We start from the raw sequence: 17,513 nt of genomic DNA, 5'->3' as shown, positions 1-17,513 counted from the left end.
CCTCTTGGCCAAATTGAGCAATTGATGAAGAAGGACCTTGGCTAGAGTGGTGACCAAGAATCTGATGGTCACTCTAGTGGAGTTCCTGATCATATATGTAGATAGGAGAAACTTACAGAAGGACAAACATCACTGCAACATTTCACTTGTCTGGGCTTTATGGACTCAATTCTCTCCTCAGTGAAAGCACATGAAAACACACTTGGAATTTGCATAAAGGCACCTAAAGGATTGTCAGACTATGAGAAACAATATTGTCTTGTGTTATGAACCTCAATTCCAAGCATCATGTTTGAAGGGAACCAGGCACTACTCATCACTTGCATAGTACCATCTCAAAAACTTTATTATTTACTAATTCACACTGCACGGCAACAGACACTTTCATCAGGTTTTGTCTGAGTGTGCAACCATTTTCACGGACCGAACATGTTAGAAAACTGAGTCCTGTATCTTTTCATTCCATCCCCATCGACTCAAGTAGGGGCCTTTTTTTAAATCCAGGAAATGCAAAAATGAAAAAGACAGAGATAATTTATTCCTGGTTTGAATAAAACTTCTTAATAACTACATTATTCGTAAGTATGTATGTATCTATGTATGCATTTATGTAGTTATTTAGTGAATTTGCTACAGGCATCATTGAATATTTAGGTTAAACAGCATTAATTGATATGGTAGCAAATCTTTTTAGTGCACCACCAAATGATGTAACTCAAAACATGTAATTAACACAACAACATTAACTTGTTTTTACTCCTAATATGATCCCTTGACCATTTCAGGAAAGCATGTTGACCACAACATCTCCCGGTGGGCTAAGATAAATGGCCCTTCAGGTTTAATTAGCAATTGTAACCACAGTTAAGTCCCTCTGGTCATAAGGTCAAAAGACATGTCCCAGATTAGGCTTATGACTGATGATTTAGATGAACAATATTGTATCATTATATAGATGATGCCACTGACATGGATATGGGAACCATTGTGTATAATGCTTTATTATTATTACTATTATTATATTTATTATTGTTGTTATTATTATTATTATTATTATTATCAGTTTTCTTTAAATACAAATTTGAAATGCAAAAATTTTACATTAAAAAAAAAATAATAATAAAAAATGTGTTCCCTAAAAACTGTAGCTCTTTAGGAAAAGTAATACTAAAGACCACTATACTATAGCTCTACTATAAAGAAAATGATCTAAGTCTTTGTCTTTAAGATTTTTCATATTGGTCAATGCCTTGTGGACTACCCACTTGAATCAGAGTAAACCCTGCATTTATACTCTTTTGCATATCCATATTGCATGTATATGTATAATACACACATTTGGAACAAATAAATATTTGGTTACACTTTATTTTAAAGCATGCTCACAGTGTAAGTATACAATAAAATAATGAGAAATATTAATTAACAACATGTGCTTAGTTTTGAGTTAGGATTAGTAAATTTGCTTGCATTGAGCTATCAAAGCAAACAAAGAAACAAAAGGAAATGAAGCTAGTGCAAGTTCTGGCAGGAAGACTCAATCGTTTGCGTCACTAATTACCTCCTCATCTTCCAATCATATCATTACTGTAGCTTTAAAGGGTAGCGCTTACCATGTCTGAGTTCGCAGATGCTGTTGCTCCAGCACCTCCATCCTCCCCACCTCCACCAAGATGGAATCTCTCCTCCAACTCCTCTATTCTACCAAGCTGGGTCATTCCTCTATTACCACATCCATCAATCAGGCTATCCCCTTCTTCACGAAGACTTCAGATTGTCTTCCTCAATCCTCACCATCACCATTTGGCCCCTTTCCTGACTCCGCGGGGGGTTAGCGGCGCCCCCGCCTTCGTCTTCAGGCGGGACTCGCTGTTTCCGTACCCTCGGAATGCGAGTTACGAACGGGGCCTACGCCAAAGAACCGGATTGCTTGCTGAGCTTCTACATAAATGTAATCGGTATAGTATAAATTCTCCCGAGTCTTTCTGTTAGAACCTGCAAAAGTCCTGGCTATGACCTCATCACCCTGTTCGGCCTGACTACACTGTTAAAAATCGCTGTAAAAAAACGGCCAAATTTTGACAGTAACATGCTGTTTTCCATTAAAACAGTGCATTCTGGGTATTATTTGTCAATTTCGAAAAAGTAGCCTGCTGCTATGTATCGTGAATTAACAGCGTTCAAAATCGACACTCAGAGACTGTGTTTAAAATCAAACTCTAGACCCTCATTCCCTATTCCCTACATGAGTTTACTAATATAGTCCAACTTACAGAGATAATGAAAACTAATGAGTGACTTCAGACACTGACGAACAGCAGCTGTTAATGATCAGAATCACTGATTGACAGAGAAACAAGACAAACACAAGAACTATATAACTGACTTCAGCCACAGCCTTAGATGAAATCAACTGAAAATTTAAACAACTCAACACACAGCTTTACCAACTTCACGCATTTCTAACCGGACAGATTTTATTTCTGTCAGATGTCTATAGAAGATCTTATTGAGAATGAACAGATGTTTAGATGATGATGTTTTGTTTTGTTTGACGATTGTGGAGATCAGTGTTTGCTTTAATTTAATTGGGCTCCTGACTCTTGATAATAAAACATAGATATTTTTGCTGTAACTGGGTTTTTATGATGCATTAGTTACAGTAATGCTGGTCAGTTGATGTTGGCTATTTTTAGTTGAGCAAGAACATGATCTATAGTTGTTTTTTGTTTTTTTTGTTTTTCCACCAAGTGTGTTACAGCACACAACAAAATCCACAGTGTTAATTTAACACTCTGAGTGTGGACACATATAGACACTGAAGCAGTGTTGAAGTTAACGAGATAATTAGGTGATTAACAAAGTGATGATTGATCATTATTGAAGACACCTGATGTTAATAAGCAGAATCACCAAAGGAGAAAGCCAAAAGTTTTAAGCAACCATTATAGTGGTCAGTGTTTGCATTAGTTAGGCTCTTGACCCTTAAATCTTCAATATTAGGGCTTGTTTGGCTGCTGTGTTTGAGTTAAAACAGCGAGACATAAGCTCATGTCATCAGGTGATGATTATGTTTTAACTTATTCATTGTTTGACGTGAATCATCTGGTGTCTAATCACTTAGTTTTTGTTTTGTTTTTTGCTTATTGTAATAACCTTTACAAGCCACAGAAGATCCAACACTTCCTATACTTTTGCGAAAGATGTTTTTACAACATGTTTAAAGAAAATAAAGCATTTCACATCGGCACACATAGACATCAAAAACCAGCCCATGAATCTCAACAATGGTGACAAACGCCATATTCAGATAAACGGATCAACTCTGAACTCTCATAATTTATTCATGCCGCAATGCATAATTCATCAATTGGAGTCATGGATAAGTTCTGATTGGTTACAACACGCTTTTTGATGGTCACCGTTGTTGTGATTCTCACGCTGATTCTTCATGTCTGTGTGTCTAAATTAAAATAAACTCTTTTTTTCATCATCTGTCTGATTATGTCAAAACTGATTGCTCTTTTGTTCACAGTATCTTGTAGTCTGTAAGGAAATTCTACATCAAATACTCAAGTCACTATATGATGATTATGTCAAGCACAGTCAATGCCACCTGATGACTTTTGTTCTTGGCTTGTCTGGCTGTTATAACTCAGTAATTGCAGTCAAACAAGACCTAATATTGAAGATTTAAGGGTCAAGAACCCAACTAATGCAAACACTGACCACTATAATGGTTGCTTAAAAATGTTAGTTTTCTCCTTTAGTGATTCTGCTTATTAACATCAGGTGTCTTCAATAATGATCAATCATCACTTTGTTAATCACCTAATTATCTTGTTAACTTCAACATTGCTTCAGTGTCTATATGTGTCCACACTCAGAGTGTTAAATTACCACTGGGGATTTTGCTGTGCAGGAAATTTTTTTTTTGGTAATGTGGCAATCAGAAAAAAATGACTCAATAGATATTTAAAACTACTGTAGCATTTGTACTCAAATGGAGACATGAAGAATCAGCTCATGAATCTCAACAATGGTGACAATTCGAAAGCTTCATGCTGCAATGCATGCTGGGTATCAGCACAAAACCTCACCATTGTTGAGATTCATATGTGATTCTTGATGTGTGTATCTAAACCACATCAAAGTTTTTTTTGTTTTTTTTTAAACGAGTGGTGTTTTCATGACTGGATGCTCAGTTTTTGTTTTTGTTTTTAAATCTAGCATCAATATTCAATGAAAGAAAAGACTGAATAAAACCTGTCATAACCAAACCATAAACAACTCCAGATTTTTTTCTTGTCTTTCGTTTTTTTTTTTTTTTTTTCCACCATAACAAGCATGTTGCAAACACACATAATTACAACAACTAAATAAATAACTGTAAAATGTCAAGGTTCAAGAGCCCAACTAAAGTAAGCACAGATCTCCACCGTGGTAGTGAAAAAAAAAAAAAACTATACAGTTGGAAACTATACTTATGAATTATACGTTTTATATAAACGCTGAATCCTTTGCTTATTTATTCAGCTTTCAGATGTGTACAAATCTCAATTAAAACGTACGCTTATGACTGGTTTGTGGTCCAAGGTTACATACATTTACAAGCATGTTATGCAATGTTAACCAGTGGTGTTTATTTACAGCTTTTTTTTAATTATTGTCTTAATTGTTAATAAGATACATAAATGTGGAAAATTATCAGCAAGAGTGTCCACTATCCTTATGTTATTAAATTAATAAATAGAAAAGGGTTGTTAAACAGAGTTGTTTATAAATACAAACATTTATGACACATGAATGAATTATGACGACACACAAATGAATTTCTCTGTTATTTACTTAAGATAATAATGCTCACAGTTATTTCTGATTCTCACTCCCGATCTAATAGTGACATGCGAAACAGCAGTCTGGGTCCTCTGTGCTCAAATAGGCAAAATTTCTCTAAGAAATTGAAATAACACCCTATATATCTGTTGACCCTTCCCGAAGTATATCTATTAAGTTGAAACATATTTTAATTTCTTCTAATTTCGCTATTAATTTACCATATCGGATTACTTCCTTGTTTAGTCAAGCCAGCTAATTCATTTCTGGTCAACTGTACTGTGCCGTAATATGAGCATACTTTGTTCGTTTTCTCTACATAATCCACTCACAATCGAAGAAAAGTGTTGTTTGTCTAAGAGGACCAAACGTCCATGTATACCGTTTCAAGAATGACAAATGCAGTTTAAAAAATAGAGTAATTCGGCTAAATATGCACGAGTCATTGCTATGATTGACAGTAATAACTGGACCAAACATCTGACAAGCTGATGGCAAAAAAGAGCTTAAATGATTCAGACTAAATTTAGAGTAACAAAACTACAGCGGGAACAAGTATGGTTAATATATAGATCAATAGATTTTAGAGTTCAAGATAAAACTTAAAAGATGTTATTAAATTTTATAAAATATTTAATATTCCTATCGATTCATATTGAGTGAATTATTTAATTATTATACCATAATTATTTAATGTATTTGTAGTGAACTATATATTAGGATTTAAATAATTCACCCTTATAGGCTGTTTGTGTGTGAGTTTAATGATTTTCTGCACTTCCTATACTATATACTTAAGGACGGTAAAAGTAATACAATTTATTATACTAGTAATTTTATAATAAATCGAAAAGCAAGACGTCTTGAAAAATATAGGGAGTTTAAAAGGCAGCTGCATAATAAATAATCCTCTGCTGCCATCTTTTGGTTATATGGGTCATTCCATATTACACTCCGTGCATCAGGTCAATTGTCTTCTTTCGGTTTCATATTTCCTGCACTCTAATATGACGTGCTCCACTGTTTCTTCATGCCCGCAATATTCACATTTCGCTGTGCCATGTTTACCTATTTTCAGTAATGTTCCATTTAATCCCGTGTGTCCAAACCGAAGCCTTGATATTATTGTCTCTTCTCGCCTATTCCTCCCTGTACACCTTATTTCTCCCACTCTCCTTTGAATCTTATGAAACCATCGTCCTTTCCTATTTTCTTCCCATTGTTGTTGCCATTGTTTCTTTAATTTATTTTAATAATAATTTTTATTCCTCTAATAATAACTGTAAAATCAATTTGATTATTTTTAGTAACTTCCTTTGCTATTTTGTCTGCTATTTCATTTCCCTTAACTCCATAATGTTTTCAACGTCATTACTTTGCCACCAATGAGATGAGTTGTGGGAGTTACCCCTTCAGTCGAATCACTTCGACGTTACATTGGGATCTCGCTTGAGAGACCGATCACCTCTGAGCCTTATTAAAAAGGCCAATTGAAAATTGGCGAGTCGACGTGCGCGCCGGCCACGCCCCCGTACATACGGGTATATAAGATGGCTGCGCGCACCACTCAGTCAGACTTTTGCTTTCAGAGCCGATGTGTCGAGCCTCTAAACAGCCGAGAAGAGTTCTTCAGAGTTCATGCTCCCTCCTGCTGCTGCGCTGCCATAACTAAAAGAGTGTTTCACAGAAAGAGCATTGTTTGGCAGCCGTCAGCGCGGTCCCGCGGGCGGCCGTTTTCACGGCCATATAAAGCCTTTTTGCATTCCAGCGAGCAGCCCCGGCGAGTGCATTGCCCCGCGGCGCCTCCCTGGGCAAACCGGGATCACAAAAGAGCAATTTCTAGCGGCCGTTTTAGACGTTCTTTTCAGGATGTCTTTTCGGCAGTGCGTTTCTGGATGTGGTAGTTTCCTCTCCTCAGCGAACGGACATGAGCGCTGCCTCACGTGTTTAGGCTTTGAGCACGCTGGGGTGGTGCTCATGAATGGTTCATGCAGTGAAAGCATGACCATGACCACGCTGAAGTCCTGCCGCTCGTTCGCGAGCTGGCTCCCCCCGCCTCCCTCCCGTGGTCAGCCGTTGAGCCGCCTATGCTCTTCGGCCACCGCGGTGGGGCGCGGGGGGGACATTCAAATTACGATAGACAGCGTTCCGCCGGCTCAAAAAGCCCTGCGGACCTCTCTATCTCAGCGCGGTCCCGTTGAGTTTCCGCAACAGACGCTTCCCCGCCTGGCGGGCTGAGCGTCTCCTTCGGTGCTCCTGCAGAGGATGAGATGTCTGTCACAGCATCAGAGGGAGAGTCAGACAGTGACACATCTCTTCCCGCGGCGCGGCGCCCACCCGTGGTCGCTGCCCCCCCGGAGGTTGATGTCGAACTGTCGGATATGCTTCTCCGGGCAGCCGGGGTGGATCGGTTTGAGGGTTCCTCAGGGGCCTCCGGCCGATCCTTCTAGGCTGGACGACTGGTTCCTGGGGGGGGCACCGGTGGCAGCGCCGCGCTCCCCCCCGGTCCCGTTCTGACCGGATGTGCATGAGGAGCTGACAAAATCGATGGCGCCCTATTCATTTGAAGCGCACTCCAGCTCCTCTCCCCTCGCCACTCTCCATGGCGGGGCAGCCAAGGGGTACGTGGCGGTCCCCCAGGTCGGGCGCGCCATCGCGGTGCACCTTTGCCCGCGGGCGCGGCCGCCTGGTGGGGCCCTCCGCGTCTCCCTTTTAGGGCATGTGAAATTTCTTCCGCCCTCATCGGCTGGGCCTTTTCTGCGCCCCCCGACACGCTGCCCCGCCCTGCAGGCCATGGCAACACTGCAAAAGTGCCAGGTGCAGGCACCTTAAGGCCTGCACGAGAGTGGTCCTGACCAGGGGGTACTTGAAGAACTCCGCGCCGCCACTGACTTCGCCCTTCGGGCCACTAGGTCGCGGCGTGTCCCCTTGGTCAGGTGATGTCCAAGTTAGACATTTCTCCAGGACGTTTATCCTTCTGGGTTTTGTCTCCTTCCCTGTCTTTCCCCAGGCTGCCCCACCACGGTCACGCCGGTCAACGTTCCCTTGATACCACTACACTGGTTGATACGGACGGTACGGCCCGGCTCCAGGCGTCCGCCCAGACTCACAGGTACCCCTTACATTCTTTATTCGGAAACAGGCGTGCCTCTGTTCTGCCTGCGGAGGTCGCGTTCCTACTGGCGAAGGACGCGATCCAGCCTGTCTCTCCGGCCGGGACGAGGTCGGGGTTTGATAAGAGTCCTGACTTCACGTGTCCAGTTAGAGTGGTGGGTTAACATCCGCCCTGGATGGAGCTCTGTTCCGATCCCTTCTTAGGCTGTCGGCACATATGCTCACGACGACGCACATACAAGTATGTTTCCGTCTCCAGGGTCTCGATCTTTCCCCGGCGCACACCCCTCCGGCGGTCTGCCCCGGGGGTCGAGCGCTCAGCGCGAGGTGCTTCCACTTGGCTAGTCCCTCTCCTTCCTGCCTTCTTTAGGCCATGGGAGCTCCCCTGTCCCCTCTTCGGCAGACAGGTACTCTTCGACTGGTGCTTACCAGCCCACTCGTGAGTTCCGTTGTGCGAATACAGGGACCTGGTGCCTCGGCACCCCCGCCATCTGGTCCTTCAGGCCAACCGAGGGAATCCCTTTCCTCGGTCGGGAGCCCGACTCGGTCCACAAGACGGCCCGCCTTGCTACCAAGAGCGCGCAGTTGGTGCTGTAGTCCCTGAGCTAATCAGGTACTATACAGCGGTCCTCTCAAAATGTCAGCTCTAGCCGCTTGCCGTTAAGCTGTTTCATGTGAGACCGCTGCAGCACGATCGAGTCCTATGATGGGCATGGCATCTCGGCTCTCTCCGGACTGGCGTTTTCCCGCAGTATTGCCGACAAGTCAGCCCGTGGCTTACCACGGGTTGGGTTGCCATGTACAACAGAGGCTTACAGCTCCTCCCATCTGCTCCCATGGAGTCCAACGTGGCAGATTTTGCTACTTGCCATTCATTTGAAGCAGGGAAACTCAACCGTGCAGCCGCCCGGTTCCCACGGCAGTCCACCCACCTGCAGAATGGCGACTCCACCCCGTGACGCAGCTAGTTGGAGTTATATCGGCAGGCCCAGCCACATCCGCTCGCCCTCCCGATTCCTCCCATTGCCAGAGTAACTCTGGCACATAGCTGACCTCCGGGGCCCAAGTACGCCCTTCCCCAGTGAGCCTCCTTGCGCAGACTCTGTGCGAGTCCAGGGAGGACGAGGAGTAAGTCTGGAGGTTGCGCTGCAAGGACGGCCCACCCGGACTTAGGTCTTAGTAACCATTCCCTCGCGGCAGTCCCTCCCTGTAAGGGCACGGCTTGACACCGTAGATCTCTCCGGCCTTTCACAGGCCGTGATACAAACTATCACTCGGTACTGGGCTCCCTTGGCAAAGGCTGGCTCACGCACTGAGATGAGGTCTATCGCTGGCATTCCTCTCGCTGAGAGGCACAGAGATACACGATTGCAGTAGTGCTTCCTTTCCTGCAGGAGAGTTGGAGCGCAGGCTGTCCCCTCGACTCTCGGAATATATGCTGCCGCTTAGCCGCATATCACATGCAGTAGATGAAGCAAAATAGGTAAGCACCCACTGGTCGTGAGGTCCCTCAGAGGTGCCAGACCGCGCCTCATACCCTCTTGGGACCCCCCCGTCGCCCTTCGGGGCCGCGGGGCGCTCCATTTGAGCCCCTGGCCTCAGTCGAGCTAGAATTCCTGTCATTTAGACAGCGCTCCTGATTGCCCTGGCCTCCATCAAGAGGGTAAGGAGACCTACAAACTTTCTCTGTAGGGAAGCTTCCCCGTCGCCTTCTCAGGCCGCGGGGCGCTCCCTTGGAGCCTCGGGCCTCAGTCGAGCGAGAAAAACGCTCCTGACTGCCCTGGCTCCCATTGAACGAGCAAAGGTTCCCCAGAGGTGCTCAGTGGGCCTCAGTCGAGTCCTGTCATTAAGACAGCGCTCCTGACTGCCCTGGCTCCTATTAAGAGGGTTGGAGACCTACAAGCTTCCCTTGCCAGCAAAGTGTGTCAAGAAGTTCGGGCCCGGCGACTCTCACGTTACTACCTGAGACCCCGGCCCGGCTATTGTGCCCAAGGTTCCCCACCACGCTTTTCCGCGGTCAGGTGGTGAACCTGCAAGCTCTGCCCTGGAGGAGGCAGACCCAGCCTTGCGATGTTGTGTCTATGTGAAAATGAAATCGCTCGGCACTTCAGACGCACCTAGCAGCTTATCTGCTTGGGGTTCAGCAGAAAGGGAATGCTGTCCCCATACTGAGGTGGCTCATTGGGTGGTGGATGCCTCTCCCTCTCTTATCTATATCTGGGAGAGCCATGCCCCTTAGGTGTTCATGCCCACTCCATTAAGAGTGCTGCTTCATCCTATGCGTTGGCTCATGGCGCCTCACTAGCAGATATCTGTAGAGCTGCGGGCTGGGCGACACCTATACCTTCGCTAGGTTCTTCAACCTCCGCGCAGAGGCCGTATCCTCCCGTGTCTTAACATAAGACTTCAGGCGAGCGGGGGGACGGCTGGTGTCGGCTTGCTGCGCCATTCCCACGTGGATCCGTGCGCTATCTCCCAGAATGTTCCCTCCGGCGAACCTGGGTCCTCCATGCCCCGCAGTCAGGGCTAGATGCGGAGTAGTCCTTGGCTGTGATCCTGCCTGGGTCTCCTTCGCCCCGCAGGTTGTGGCTATACTTTTCAATATTTTCCAGCGGAGGAGACCGCTGTTTTCCTCGTGTATCCCTAAGAAATCTTATGGATATATTGAATTATTCTCATTTCCACATGCACAAATTGCATGTGCTACGCCCCCCCAACCCATGCTTCAGTACATCTGGCATCCCTGCAGGCCCCCTTATAAAAAGGGGGCCTCGGGGCGTTGGGAAGGTTACGTTCAATGACCGCCTGCGGACACGTCTGGGAAGACCTGCCGGCACGTGGCGTTGTGCGTAACGCGACATCAGGGTCGTGGCCTTTTCCATGGGTCTAGTTCCCAATGTAACGTCGAAGTGATTCGACTGAAGGGGTAACATTCCCCTGCCACGCCCCTGGCGTCGCGCTGACGCTGTGCTCTCCCGGCTCTTCAGCAAAAGCCTGACTGAGTGGTGCGCGCAGCCATCTTATATACCCGTATGTACGGGGGCGTGGCCGGCGCGCACGTCCACTCGCCAATTTTCAATTGGCCTTTTTAATAAGGCTCAGAGGTGATCGGTCTCTCAAGCGAGATCCCAATGTAACGTCTCCGTTCCCTCCTTCGGGGAACGAGGGTTACCTTCGTAACCTAGACGTTACGTTATCTCGACATTATTCATTTACCTACAACCAATGAAAAGGCATGTGGGCGGGGCGACACGTGCAGCCCCGCCCCAGATTCAGCCCCGCCTCGATCTGCAGGCTGCAGACAGGGGCTTCTCAGTAGATTACTGTTAATTCAAGAAAAAACAGTAATATACTGTAAAACACAACAGTCAGATTTACTAAGCAAATCAAGTTATTTTCACTAAAATATTAGTGAATGTTCATAGAAAAACAATTATGCAAAGTCATTAACTGGTAAAGAGAGTAAATATTTAATTGTGCCTAACTGGTGTGTTTTTGTACAAGAGAGATCTGTTAGTTTAATTTAGTTTTGTGGGTGACCATTGTGCTGGAGAGTAGAGCTTGTGCTCTGTCACAAGGAGTCAGACTGAGACGTGCGGATCCATTTGCAGCATTTATTTGAATCGTCAACAGGCCAGAATAATCACCAGAAAACAGGAACAACGTAGGTAATCCGGGAAACAGTTCGATAGACAGGGAATGGTCGCAATGGCAGGAAGCAGGAATCGTCAACGGGGTACACAGTCCAGAGTCATACACAGAGAAAAACGCTTAGAATTACGACCATATGGAACGATAAGACTTCGCAAGGAAGTGTGTGTGTCTGTGGCTTAAATGCATGTGGGTAAATGTGAAACAGGTGTGTGCAGCAATCAGTTCAGTGGGAAACAAGGAGCAGCTATGTGCAGTGATTGGTGCAGTGGCTTATGGGGATTGCAGTCCAGAATGTGTGTGCAAGAGTTCATGATGAGAAGACAGACCAGATACATGACATGCTCCAGGCAATGATGAGCCGCAAGCACTGATGTTTTGCTGCTTTATTTAAAGACAGTAATTGTGGAATTGCTGATATAGTGACAATCTCTTTACTAAGCACTTTATTACACAAATTTGTGCTTTTGTTAGTTAATGACAATCTATAAAGATTTGAGTAAAAGTCGATTGCTTCTTTATTACACTTTAAGTGTTTGTGGGTTTATATTAAGAAATAGTTCTTCTTAGTGGACTCAAATTAAATAAGTTCACTGTACTAACACCATATAAACAATAGTTGTTTTTTTAAACTCAAATGGTTTGAAGCAATTGGTTTCCAAAATAAAATGAGTTACCACATAGTATAATAAAGGTAACATACTGTAAAAATGAAGAGCTGTAAATTAACGGTAGAGAGCTATAAAATAACAGTACACCGCGTTCCAAATTATTATGCAAATTGTATGTAAGTGTCATAAACACACAGTTTTTTGTTTTTCAATTAAACTCATGGATGGTATTGTGTCTCATGGCTCTTTGGATCACTGAAATGAATCTCAGACACCTGTGATAAATAGTTTGCCAAATGAGCCCAATTAAAGGAAAAGTACTTAAGAAGGATGTTCCACATTATTAAGCAGGCCACAGGTTTCAAGCAATTATGGGAAAGAAAAAGGTCTCTCTGCTGCCGAAAAGCGTCAAATAGTGCAATGCTTTGGACAAGGTATGAAAACATTAGATATTTCATGAAAACGTAAGCGTGGTCATTGTACTGTGAAGAGATTTGAGGCTGATTCAGAGCACAGACAGGTTCGTGCAGGTAAAGGCAGAATGAGGAAGGTTTCTGCCAGACAAATTCATCAGATTAAGAGAGCAGCTACTAAAATGTCATTACAAAGTAGCAAACAGGTTTTTGAAGCTGCTGGTGCCTCTTGAGTCCCGCGAACATCAAGGTGTAGGATCCTCCAGAGGCTTGCAGTTGTGCATAAACCTACTATTCGGCCACTCCTAACTAATGCTCACAAGCAGAAACGGTTGCAGTGGGCCCAGACATACATGAAGACTCACTTTCAAACAGTCTTGTTTACTGATGAGTGTTGTGCATCTTTGGATGGTCCAGATAGATGGAGTAGTGGATGGAACATGTCCCAACAAGGCTGCGACCACAACAAGGAGGTGGCGTTTTTGGCCGGAATCTTAGGGAGAGAGCTGGTTGGCCCCTTTAGGATCCCTAAAGGTATTAAAATGACCTCGGCAAAGTATGTCGAGTTTTTGACTTACCACTTTCTTTCATGGTACAAAAAGAAGAACTGTGCCTTCCGTAGCAAAATCATCTTCATGCATGACAATGCACCATCTCATGCTGCAAATAATACCTCTGTGTCATTGGCTGCTATCTGCATAAAAGATGAGAAACTCATGGTGTGGCCACCATCCTCCCCTGACCTCAACCAGATTGAGAACCTTTGGAGCATCCTCAAGCAAAAGATCTATGAGGGTGGGAGGCAGTTCACATCAAAACAGCAGCTCTGGGAGGCTATTCTGGCATCCTGCAAACAAATTCAATCAGAAACTCTCCAAAAACTCACAAATTCAATGGATGCAAGAATTGTGATAGCGATATCAAAGAAGGGGTCCTATGGTAAGATGTAACTTGCCCAGTTAGGTTGTTTTTGATTGAAATAGATTTAGATTTCAGTAAATATGACCACCTAATGCTGCAAATTCAGCAAATGCCCATTTTCAGTTCTTTACAACCTATACAATGTTTTAACTCTGTTGTGCATAATAATGTGGAACAGTGCATTTTCAGTTTTTTATTTTTGAAATAAATACTGTTATCATTAGGAGGTTTGTTCAATAAAATTTGAATTATACCCTAACGGTTGATGACTTAAAAATTATACTGACTGTCATTTGCATTGACTAATTATGAAAACCAGAGAAAGATATCATTTGCATAATAATTTGGAACACGGTGTATAATGCTGGCAACCACAGCTGCCAGTAGATTACTGTTATTTCAGAGTGCAATTTTTTAGAGTGTAGCTTAATTGGGAATCACTAGTATTATTCAGGCAAGTTATAGTGTGTCAAAAATGGCTTTATTTTGTTATTCTATTTACAAATATTACCCCCTGACTTTTGGACAATACATTTTCACACTTCCAGAACTATCACTGTCATTTACATGCTGTCCTGTAAATTAACACTGACTAGGATTCAACTGAAATATTTGGTAACACATTATTTTACAGTGTCCTTAATACACGTTATATTAAATTAAACATAAGATTTTAAAAGTATAAGAAAAAAAAGATTTAAACAGTAAAGAACTAGCACATACCACATGTCAGCTAAATATTTAAGTAACAAGTTACAATAAGGAAATATGACATACATATTTTGATACATATATGTAAAAAATTGAAATTGTTACAAAACATCAAGCCGTCGATTATTTTATAAAGACATCAGAAGTATAGTGTTTGTGCATCATCATTTAGGACTAAACAAATAATTTCTGAAACTTCTAGAAAGTTTTATAATAAACATAAACATGTAATGTCTTGTTCTCTTTTAAGTACTTATTGTGGAAAATGGCCAACTTTTGATCGCTGAAACAGGCAAACAATATTTTTGCGAATTTCAGGTAAATTTAAGCCATAAATAAGGGGATTGAGAACAGGAGGGATAACCAGAAACTCCACTGAAAAAATTATAGCCACAATCTTTAGTTTGTCTGAATCATACCTACTTAAAGCAATATCACAAAATGATGCTATAGAGTAGTTAACAAAGCTCATAATGTGAGGAAGACATGTTTGCAATGCTTTGCCCCTAAATTCTTTGGAGCTTTTTTGACAAATGATCAAAATTCTGACATAAGTATAGAAAATGAAGAAGGCAGGGAGAAAAACTGTTGTTGCTGTGACAAAAAATCCAATTATGTTGTTACTCAAAGTGGAAGTTCCACAAGACAGTCGAACCACAGACCAGTTGGAACAGTACAGTCGTGCTATGTCAGTCCCACATAAAGGCAACCTAGCTGAGAACAAAATAACAAGACCCATAGATAACAAAGCATAAAGTGATGCTATTGCCATGTACAGTGCTGTTGCTTTTGAGGTCATAATTTTATGATATTTTAAAGGGTTGCATATGGCAACATATCTGTCATATGCCATCAGAGTTAATATTGTATATTCAGACATTGCATAAGTATAAATGATATAAATCTGAACAAAACACGCTGGCCTAGAAATTGTATTTGTATCAAAAAGGAGATCAACCATTAATCTAGGAAAGAAACCAGCTGATCCACAAAGATCATTGACAGACAAACAAGATATTAGTATGTACATTGGTTCATGAAGAGATCTCTCTTTAAAAACCACAAACAAAATGACAGCATTAAATAATATAATTGCTAAATAAACTGTAATTGTGAATATTAGGATAAGATATCTCATGTGAACAAAATCCTTGAACAGAGTGAAATAAAAATACGAAGGCATGGTTCCATTTTCCATTTGGTGATCAAAAAAGACAATGAAAGTGCCACTTCAAATAAATATTTGGATTCAGTTATTGTCCATTAGATCAAGAGTAAAGCATCCAAGTAATTTGATGTGCCTTGTTCAGAGATAAATAGTCGACTGTCGGCATTGATCTGAGGCAACTGATTCATTTGCTGTGAGCGGATTATATAATGAGCTGACACCATCTGGGACTGACATGGGAATTGGTCACATTATTTTGTTTCTGTTCATTAAGTTGATCAACTACAATAAAATCTTTATCTTTTACAGCATGGCAGTTGGTATTTATGTGATAAAAACTGGCTTTGGTTCAAAAAGCACAACCATGATAACTTGAAAAAGCAATGCATTTTGTAACAAAGCAGAGAGGGAAATTGTGCAGATTACTTTGAACTACACAATATTGCAGACTGATTGTAGTTAGGTATAGCTTGACAAAGTATATGATATGAACTTATCACTCAGCAACAGAACCCAATAAAAATAAAATGCAATGAAAAAATGCCAGGCTCACCACTGCCTTTGTAGTGTTGACTCAATTATTATGCAACTTTTAAAATGGCTGTTTTTTTTATTTATTTTTTATTATTGTTATTATTTTATTGTTATTATTATTATTATTATTATTAGTAGTAGTAGTAGTAGTAGTAGTAGTAGTAGTATTATTATTATATAGTATTATTTCATACATACTGTTTTAGTATTACTATTAATAATAGTATTTGGTATTTAGAAATGGTCACAAATGGGGTGTTGGGGATTTTGGTTACATTGTCAGCCCCAGCTCCAGAATCAAATTACTGAGGGTGCTTCTTAAATTAGTGAGGGTGCTCAATATAAATATACACTTTGTAATCATTAAAGTTTGAATCTCTCTTCATTACATTGCGTCTACACTGTCAGAAAAAATGTGCAAAATTTGTACCTTCAGGGGTACAAAGGCTTGTCACTGGGGCAGTACCCTCAAGGGTACACCCGTTGTACCCTTTCACATGGGTACATATCTGTACCCTTGCAGTATGTACCTTACAAAGGCAAATATGTACCTTTGCTGACTAAATTGTACCATTTAGTGCTATGGTACCATAATGTACTTTTAAAAAAGGTACAAATTAGTCTTTTTTAAGGGTACTGCCCCAGTGACAAGCCTTTTGTACCTTATGGTGGCAAATCTGTACTACATACAACACATTAAAAAGGCCAGGATGCTGTTTATCACATTTATTAAACATTCAAAACATTACATTCTCACATTTTTCACAGGATGAATGTTTTAAGCTCTATCACAATGTCATAACAGGATACATATTGCAAAATTTTACTAAAAAAAAAAAAATTTATACTCTGTTCTTATAAAGCAAAACATTTTTTTTCCAACAGTACACATTTCATTAATTGATTATACCCTAACATTTTATCACAAAATAAGCTCTACCTCAATGTGTCTTAACAGGATGCAAATATTGAGCAATTCTTTTTTCAAAAAACAATTGTTTATACTATTTCTAACTTTTTAAAACATTTCATAAAATTGTAAATATCAAGAATATTAAGCTTAATATTATTTTTTTCATAATCAATACATCCCATTAAGTAATTTTTTCTACTGCATTCTACATTTTCTAAAAAAATGTTTTAAACATTAAATATCAAAAACAACCTTTTTCCAACAGTACACATTTCATTAATTGTAACTTTATATGCGTACTTTTTTTTTTTTTTAATCACAAACCCATTTTTACCAAACGCAGTACTACACTAATACACAGTACTAATTGGAACTTTTTAAACATTCTTGGGGATCACAAACTACTTATTTATCATAAGCAGAGTATACGGCAAGGGCCTGAAAGTCCATCTCTTGCCCTGGTTTTATAACACTTCATTCAAAGTCAACTTTTACTGCGTATGCATGGAACTGTGAATCATATGACACTGGTATTAAAAAAAACTTGCCACATTATATATATACACTGTTGACATTTAAAATGTATTGAACTTAAATCGTCACTTTTAAAACACTGAATGTCGAAATCTTCACCCTTGTGC

The 17,513-nt window shown here is 41.5% G+C and overlaps 1 protein-coding gene across 1 annotated transcript; it reads right to left on the bottom strand.

Moving 5' to 3' along the window:
* Positions 1 to 14,510: 14,510 nt before the first annotated feature.
* Positions 14,511 to 15,455, bottom strand: or64a1 (odorant receptor, family 64, subfamily A, member 1). The gene has a single exon (XM_073818449.1). It carries the CDS (start codon positions 15,453 to 15,455, stop codon positions 14,511 to 14,513), a length of 945 nt encoding a protein of 314 aa, XP_073674550.1.
* Between the last annotated feature and the right edge of the window lie 2,058 nt (positions 15,456 to 17,513).

The sequence above is a fragment of the Garra rufa genome, chromosome 14 (genome assembly GCF_049309525.1).
Source record: "Garra rufa chromosome 14, GarRuf1.0, whole genome shotgun sequence".
Classification (NCBI taxonomy): Eukaryota; Metazoa; Chordata; class Actinopteri; order Cypriniformes; family Cyprinidae; genus Garra; species Garra rufa.
The sequence above is the reverse complement of the archived record's forward strand: the minus strand, read 5'-3'. Positions and strand labels throughout refer to the sequence as shown.